Source organism: Vombatus ursinus, unplaced genomic scaffold (genome assembly GCF_900497805.2).
Source record: "Vombatus ursinus unplaced genomic scaffold, bare-nosed wombat genome assembly UNPS02014816.1, whole genome shotgun sequence".
NCBI lineage: Eukaryota > Metazoa > Chordata > Mammalia > Diprotodontia > Vombatidae > Vombatus > Vombatus ursinus.
Window position 1 is genome coordinate 3,787,339 of NW_020954594.1, and position 9,293 is coordinate 3,796,631.

General features: G+C 41.9%; 1 protein-coding gene across 1 annotated transcript in view; it reads right to left on the reverse strand.

Moving 5' to 3' along the window:
- Positions 1–1,283: 1,283 nt before the first annotated feature.
- Positions 1,284–9,293, reverse strand: part of GRIK4 (glutamate ionotropic receptor kainate type subunit 4) — a 436,546-nt gene continuing 428,536 nt past the window's right edge. The window contains exons 18-19 of the mRNA XM_027835648.1: positions 3,918–4,036; positions 1,284–1,640 (exon numbers count right to left, since the gene is read on the reverse strand). Of these exons, the coding sequence (XP_027691449.1) occupies positions 1,284–1,640; positions 3,918–4,036 (476 nt within the window). The remainder of the gene's footprint in view (positions 1,641–3,917; positions 4,037–9,293) is intronic.

The following is a 9,293-nucleotide window of genomic DNA, read 5'->3' on the forward strand; positions in this document are numbered from 1 at the left end:
ACACACACACACACACACACACACACACACACACACACACACACACAGAGTCTTCATATCTAGTAGCAAGAAAACTCCCAAACCAAGTTGGCCCTGTAAACTTGGTTCCACAGGTAGCTACCAAGTTGTTTAAAACGATGCAATTGTCAAAAGGCAAACCCCATTCCACTGAGATGACTTCTAGCCTTGCTCCTCAGAGAACACCCCTTACCAACTTTTCAGAGTGAATACTGTGGGATGGGGAAGTACTAACTCATTCCCCTCTGCTCACAGAAGAAGGCGATTTTCATAAGAGAGCATCCTAGGGATACTTCCAAGGACTATACTCTTCAGTGTACATTTCCTCCTCTTCAGAGCATTACACTCACAAATGACCAAACCAAACCAAATAATAAGGAAATTAAGAAGGAAGAAGAAAAAGAAAAGACACATAACCCCTGAAATTCCAGGCGTTTCAAGGCCTCTCTGAGTTGACTTTATGTGATGATTAGTTTTTGGCATCTGTGTTTTGTTTGTTTTCTTAAAAAAACAACAAAAAACAAAAACAACTCCTTGAATGGGCTTTGATTTGAGAATCTCCACTTGTTTCTTTCCCTGGACCCATTTCCTATTCCCCCAATAACTGCATAGGAAGGAGAGTTCAGCACCTGAAGTCTGATTCATTGGGAGACTCCAGGCCCTAAAGTACAAGAAAAAAAAAGATTATTGATTCTTCCTTTCCCTAACCCCACCTTCTCCCACCAAAAACCAGAAAACAAATAAACAGAACTAAAATTTGAAAGAAAGACCAACCAAAGAAAATAACTCAAATTCCAGAAAAGAAAAACTTCCCTGGTGAGTTTTAATTCTCTCTGTGAGAACTGGACCCAGGGTACAATTGCCCTTTTCTAGACCAGGCAATTCACCCCAAACTTCTGTCCTTTAAGTTGGACAGATCTGGGTGGGCCTCTCCAGCCCCAGACTTAGAGTGTCTTTTTGTCTTAAAGGAAAAAGGCCCCTTGGGAGAAAAAGATAGGCCTTTTGAGTCTGGGAGGGTGAGCATCCCTTTTGCTTGCTAGTTGCAAAGTCTTTTGAAGGACCCAGCTCTCTTATGAGGGTCCTATCTCAGGCTGGGGTATCAGGTTCTTTGATCTTTTTTTCTTCAAAAATTATTATTGTTGTTTTTTTTTTTTAATGGAGAGAAGATTCAACACTGTACAAGTCTGAGCTCTGCGCAGCGGCACCTGATCTGATCCCTGCCCACCCTCCCTATCCCAGTGGTGGTGAGTCCTCTGATGTCAGCTTTACTCTGGCTCACTGCTATTGGTGGTCTTCTCCCATTCCAGGCTCTCCTCGCTCCGGGCCGGGGATGGCCTTGCTCTTAGGCCCTGGAATCTCCGGCATTCTGGACAGACTCGGATGTGTGTACATCCACGGGCCACCAAGGCAGCTTCCTGGGCCAGTCTCTGGGCAATGGGGTCTGGCTCCCCAGCCCCACACAGCTTGCCATTGCTAAGTGTGACGGTGCCCCTGGGCCGCCGCTCCTCTGGGATGGGGGGTCGAGGGCGGGTCATCCCAGCTCGCCTCCTCCGGGGGTGGAAACTGTCCTGACACAGGATGATGCTGCGTAACTCTGTCACCATCTCCTGGCAGACAGACACCTATAGGACACAAAGAGAAAAGGGTCCAGCCTCTCAGAGCCGAAGGCATAGTGTTCATATTGTCCTTTTTGAGCCGGATGTTCACGTCTAGAGATGAACACCTCCCATCCAACTCTCTACTCAGTTCTGGGGAGGAAGGTGTCCTTCTCCTGGGTAGCCTTTGTGGACCCCCTCTATTATCTCAAGAGCCTCTGCTCAGCTCAGGTCTCACTGTTCTTCCAGAATCAAATAGGCAGCTCTGGAAATATAGCACAGTAGTAATAGACTGAGCAGGACAGGTCACCAGTGAGCTCCTGGAAGAACTCTGGGCATCCTGAGTCAACCCTCTCTTGTTACATGGAGATTGTGAAACCAAGTAATCACAGAGAAACATAGTGACCTGGTAGATAGAAGCCTCAACTGCTTGTGAGTCAAGACAGCAAGGGTCTAATTTTAGCTCTGGCACTCATTAGCTGTGTGATGTAAACAACTTGACCTAATGATTCAGTTTCCTCATCTGTCAAAGGGAAATAATAACACTTGCCCCTCCTAATTGTAGTATGTCATAGAGAGCATCTTGGAGCTAGGAAGTCCTGGGTTCAAATCTCATCTCTGACACCAACTGCCTGGGTAACCCTGGGCAAGTCTCTTAACTTCTTGGTTTTCTAGGCAACTTTTTAAGACTATAAGTTGCAGAGAAAGTGCTGACCTGCACTGGCAGAGGGAGTTTCCTTTCAGGAGCTCCCTATGCCAATGAAGTCACAGATTCAACTCCTATCCCTTCCTAAGTCACAGGGTTGTGAAAATCAAGTGAGATGATAGATGTGGAACTGCATTAAAAATCTAAATGTGCTATGCTAATATAAGGCATTAATAACTATTAATTCAAGGTAAAATAGAAACATTTTCATGAATTAGAAAGAGGTATAATACTCATTCCTCTTTCTTATTCTCCACAGATAGATAAGAGATTTAATCAATTGATCAATCAATGAGTGTTTTAGCTTGGCATAATGCCTGGCACTGAGTAGGTATTTAACAAATGTTTATCATTGATTAAGTACCTACAGTGCTAAGTGTTGGGGATAAAAATGTCTAAGTGAGACAGTCCTTGTCCTTAAGGCCCTTCCATTCTATTAGGGGGATATCGTATGTTTCCCAAACAAGTAAGTACAAGATACATAGGGTGTCCCAAAAGTCTTAATGAAGATTGTAAGTTTTAAGCCTAGTGCAGGTTTAGCTACTGAAGCTTCAATAGCTTAAAACAGCACTAAGACTTTTGAGACACCCTGTATATAAAATAATTACAAAGGGATTTGGGTGGCCACTGACAACTGGGGAAATCAGAAAAAGACTCTTGAACAAGTGAGCCTTGAAGAGAGATAAGAGTTTCAAGAAATAGTGGGGAGGAGTAAGAGAATTCCAGGAATCAGGGGTGGTAGTAGGGCAACTGCAGAAGTAATCTAATTTAAGCCAACTCAGTTTGCAAAGGAGAAAACTGAGGCCATATGACTTGCCGAAAGTCTCATGGGTGACACAGTAGCAGAACTAGGATTTCAACCCAGGTTTTCTGGGTCCAGATCTGGGAATCTTTCCATTGCATCATACTATCTTCCCTGCCTATCTCCAGTTTTGCATGAGAATATTTTTTAATCCACAGGATAATTTTGCTCATTCAAAACTACAGGTGATAAACCATTCTTGGTACTTATTCCTTTACAATTTTATTTTTATTTTTAGTTCCAAATTTTCTTCTTCCCTCTCCTTGCCTCCCCCCATCCATTGAGAAGGCAAGAAATATGATACTCATTATATATATGGAGTCATGCAAAACAAATTTCCTTTTGTGCTTATTCCTACATGAATTGGTAACTATCCCTCCAAATCTCCTCAACTCTAAGGAAAAGATACACTCAAAACTCAAAGGTCTGCCTTCTTTCAAATGGTGTTTTTAATTAGCTTTTTGAATCACACTATGAACATCTAGGACTTCCTGAGATATGGGATGGAACTTGTGTCAGCCTCCACAAGATGTCCCCTGGTCACTGATTTGGAGCTAGGTCATTTATTACATTCCCTTTATTTTACAGATGAGAAAACTGAGGTCCAGAGAAATTAAGTGACTTGCCCAAGGCCACAAAACTGCTAAGTGTCAGGGCTGGGATTTGAACCCATGTCTCCCAACTCTACATCCAACATACTTTCCACCAAACCATGTTTCCTCTTAAATGATTCACAGACAGTTGAAATCTATTCCATAGATAAACACTATACATAGTAATTCCCAGGGAGTCTTACCTCAGTTGCTTCTGAGTGTCGGAGTGTCCATAAAAACTCCAACATAGCCATAAAAATGGCCACAATTAAGCCACAGATAAGAACCACAAAGATTCCACCAATGTTCTCCATTCCCAGGCCTGTAAGGGAGGGGAGAAAAGTATCACACGGGCAAGAAGACATAATATCACAGAAACTGAAGACTCTTTCTTGTTTGCCATTTAAGCTTCTAAACTTAAATTACAGAAATGTGTTTAGTCATATCACTTCTCTAAGAGATGCAATATCAACAACAATGATACTCTTATTCCAAAGTTAGTACCTTAATGTTGACAGAAGTGGTATGGCCAAAAAACCAGAGCCATCAGATTAGCCTGCAGAACAGTCAGCCAGAATTCACAGGGTTATATTTAGAGATGAGAGAAACCTTAAAAATCATCTAGTCCATGTGCCCTATTTCATAGATGATTGAATTGGCCAAGGTTACATAGAGAGTAAATGGAAAAGGTGGGATCAAAATTCCAGTCTTTTGACATCAAATCTTGGGTTAGTATCACTGCTTGGTACACAGTAGGCACTTAATAAATGCTTATTGAATTAACTTGACTACATCATACCCCAACAGTGATGAAAGACAAAGGCAAAGCAGCCTGGTAAAGAACTGCAGGGGAGATAGTAGGTAGAGAAGGGGAGGCCAGAGCTTTCCTGTGATTATGGTCACTCAGGTGAAATGTGAGTCTTTGTGTGCATAATGCTGAGCCACTGAGGATATTTAGTGTATCTCATCAAAACGTCTTGTTATTCCCAATGTTTGCATGCATTAAAGTAATTGGCTTAACTGAGCTATTTCTTCCATTTCCTGCATTTTGACCTGAGTCTCTGTTTATACATGTACAAGGTCTGTAGTACATTGGCGGTTTGAAGGTTTTATGGAAAGACTTAAGACAATAGTCACAAGAAGGAGAAGACCTGAGGCATTATAATCACCATCCCTACATGGAGAATCTGAACCAGTGACATCACAGCTCCATCAACATACCTGTGTTTAAAAGAAAATGTCTAGTTGTATGTAGAAAAATTCAATTGGTCAGCTGTTTGTATGGCCATACAACATGCCTGACTGATTTAGAGGTATGAACCATTTGGCTGTTTTGGCATTATGCATGGAGGCCAATCTTGGGAACAATTATAAAGATCAACAGGTTCCTCAAAAACAATGATGATTGCCACAAATTATAACACAAGCTTTCAATGAGGCAGTTTACAAAGGGTCGTGGTCGTGATCATGGTCATAGTTGTGAACAAAGGATTGTGAGCATGGTTATGATGATGATTATGATTATGGTCATGGCTACGTACAGAAGGTCAAGGCCATGGGCATGGTCATAGTTATGGCAGTGCACAAAGGGTTGTGATCATGATCACGGTTGTGGTCCTGGCAGTGCACAAAGGGTCGTGGCCAGAATCATAGTCATTTCAGACATACACCTTCACACGGTCAGTGGTTGTAATGCCTCGTCAGATCAGTGTTGAACAACATGCTAGACTGAAAGCTTTTGGGACAAACCATAGTTCTGAGTGTTGGGGAGGTGTAAAAATAAAGCTCGATGACTGCTTCTCTGATCTCTAAAGCCATGAAGCAGAGCTTGCTGGCGCTATTCACCCTTTTACAGAAACCTTGGATATGACTCCCATGGCTGTTATTACAAATAGACACAGATAGGCAGCAATATCATGCCTGTTTTTGGACACCAACTTGCTACTAACTTGCTTTTTTCCTCTTTCAGTATGCACAGGATTACTGCTGAAGTCACCCTGCAAATCTAGCTTTAGACTTCAGCAAAGCTTGGCAGGAAAAATGAAGAGAGAACCCACTTGAAAGTGTCTTCCCACAGGGAGGAACAGAGATTGGCCAACACAAAAGGGCTTTCTGGAGCTTGGGAAGGTACAGTACGGAGTAGGGAAGGTTTTATATGTACATACCATGGAAGCATCCATTGGCACTAGGTATTGAGCTATGGCAGATAAAGCCAATTTTCAGTTATCCATGCTAATCTAGTTTGGATATTCTACACTAGTGGAGAATTTTTTTAAAAATCAATTAATTAAAAATTGGACAGCATGGTATGGTGGGAAAGGACACTTGGTTCAAATCCCAGGTCTGATATTTACTATCTGTATGACCTGGGAAAGTTCTTTTCACCTCTCTGGGCCTCAGTTGCTTCACCTGTAAAAGGAGGAGATTGGATTAGAGGGCCTCTTGGGTACCTCCCAGCTCTAAACCTATGATCTTATGATCTACCTCGTCCTGTGGGAGACACAAAGAACAATTGTGATTCAGATTTCTATAGTGTTTTAAAGTTTACAAAGTACTTTCTTCCTAAAAACCCAGTGAGGTAGGAATCTCAAGAATTACTATCTCCTTTTAACTCAAAAGTGAAACTCAAGAGTGGTTAAGTAATTTGTCCAGGGTCTCAAATCTAGTAGTGCACGATCCAGGAATTAAACTCGCATCTTCTCATTCCAACTCCAATGCTCCTACCATTACAAATAATGTGCTAAGACCAAGTCCCTGACCTCCAGCACCTTACAGTTTAGTTGGTGACCTTCGATAGATAAAAATAGAATCACAGAACCAAATGATGTTTGAATGGAAAAAGCCCTTAAAGATCACCCAACCATGAAAAGTGAAATGATAATGAGTATATAAAAGGCATGAAATGAATGATGAAGGTTATAAAAGTTATAGGGATAATAATAATAATAATAATAATAATAATAACTAGTATTTATGTAGCACTTTAAGGTTTACGCATTTGATCCTTATAACAATCTTGAGCAGTATGTGCTATTATTACCCCCATTTTATGGTTGAGAAAACTGAGGCAGACAGAGCTTAAATGACTTGCCCAGGGTCTGTTGTTGTTCAGTCATTTCAGTTGTGTCTGACTGTCTTTCATGACCCATTGGGGGTTTTCTTGGCAAAGCTACTGGGGTGATTTGCCATTTCCTTCTCTAGTTCATTTTAAAGATGAGGAAACTGAGGCAAACGGGATTAAGTGACTTGCCCAGGGTCACACAGCTAGTAAGTATTTGAGGCCAGATTTGAACTCAGGCCTTCTACACTCCAAGTTCAGTGCTTGGTCTGCTGCACCCCACCCCCATTACTTTCCCCCATTACTGTGACCTGGACTAGTTGGGAAATCTAAGTGGAGAAGGTAGGATTTGAGTTCAGCCTTGAAAGATGGCTCAGGTTTGGTTCAACAGAGAACCAGAAGAGAAACAGAGGTGGAGCCCTGATATTTGAAGCAGGGAACACAGCCTGAGAAAAATCTTTGTTATCACTGTTTTCAGGGTATCTGCTTTGAGGCGTGGTTTGTTTGGGTGTTTGCTGCTGAGTGTCTGTTGTGTCAAAACAAAATATGTCAATTAAAAATGTTTTGGGAAGCTTGGGGAAACGTAATGTGATTTTGATTTTGATTTTGTTCTATTTGCCTTCCTAGTTAAGTTTTGCTTTAAGTAATATTAAATGAGATTGTTTTCACTGAAAACACAAATTGATGATGATAACAGCCTATTGTGGGTATAAGACATTATATATGTTACATAAGACTATATATATTTATATATATATTACATATATATAAACATACACACACACACACACACACACACACACACACATATATATAATCTTGTTTGATCTTCACAACACAGAACAGTGAAAAGAACACTGGCTCAGTAGTCCGAAGATCTGGGACCAAACCATCCTTTTGACACTAGATGACCTTGGGCAAGTCACATAACTTCCTGGGCCACAATAGCCTTAAATGAAGGGGTTGGACAAGATGGCCTTGGTGGTTTCCTCCAGTTCTTGCTCTATGAAATAATAAATTCTCTAAGACAGGTAATTCAACTATTATCATGTCTCTTTAGTGATGAAGAATTATAGGCTGGAGAAATTATAGTTTTCAAGGGTAGGTAGGTGGCACAGGGGATAGAGTGCCAGACCTGGAGTCAGAACTCATCTTTCCAAATTCAAATCTGGCCTCAGACACTCACTAGCTATGTGACCCAGGGCAAGTCACTTAACTCTGTTTACCTCAGTTTCCTCATCTGTAAAATGAGCTGGAGAAGGAAATGGTAACCACCCCAATATCTTTGCCAAGAAAACCCCAAAAGGGATCATGAAGAGTCAGACATGACTGAAATGACTGAACAAAAACGAGATCATTTGACAAGTTAGTAGCAAAAGATGGCACATAATTATCTTGAGTGACAGGCCAGCCTGGGACGGAGTATAGATTAACTTTTCAAAGTCACAGTGGCAGGGAGGAGGGTATTGAGTATGAGGGGATTAGTGGCTTATTTTAATAAATTAAAATTAATTCATTAAATCCTGGAAAGCTTCCTGGAGGAGCTGATGTCTTAGATATAAATGAACTAGAAACCACAAGTCACTCAAGAGTCCCATAGACTTTCCCGACTTCACATGTCTGAGAGATGTCTTATTAATCCTAGGTATTGGTTCCAGTATGCTTGAGGTTCAGTAGCAACCCTATCTGGGAGTCCCTGGCTGTTCTACAATTCCTCTCTTTGGGGAATCAGTGGAAAACGGAAACAAGAATAGATTGCTGGCAGGCCAAAAACTCCAGAACAGATGGTGTGGGGCGTGGGAAGTGAGTTCTAGAAGAGTGGAGCATTTCCACTTAACACTGTGAGCTGTTGTCATGTTCTGATGAATCAAATGCCTTCCATAGCACAGAGCCATTAATGGACCCTCCCAACCCAGACGGGCAAGCGTCTGATGACACTCACTGTATCAAGAAGCCTAAACCTGGAAGGATACTGAGGGGGTTAGTCTCTATGCTCCCAACCAGAGGAGCTACTCTGGAGGTAGATGGCTTTTAAGTTGGAAGTCTCCCAGCGTTCTTGATCCTTTGAACCCCAGCAATGATGCTGGCATTAGCTCAATTAGAATGAAATCTTCCCTGTCCTGATTGGGAAACTCCCATTGTTCACAGGAACAAATTAATAGCTCTCAAATGCTGATGAATGATGTTCTCTGTCCCTGTAAGCGGAGGCCAAGAAGTAGATGTCAGTTCTAAAACAGATCAGCCTTTGATTACATCTGAATCTCCACCTATCCACTGACCCGCAGGCCCCTTGGAAACACTTTTTTCTTGTCCAGGCTCTGTTCTTTTCTTCCTTTATTTCTGACTTTCTAATAATCCTTTCTTTGCATTCAGACTGCACTCACTTCATAGTATTTTAAGGCACTCCCTCAATTCCAGAAGCACAATAGGACCAGAGTCAGAAAGGCGAGCTTTGTTCTGAGCAAACGTGAAATACACCTCGGGAGGCAGAGAGGCGGGGGGGGGGGGGGGGGGGGGGGGG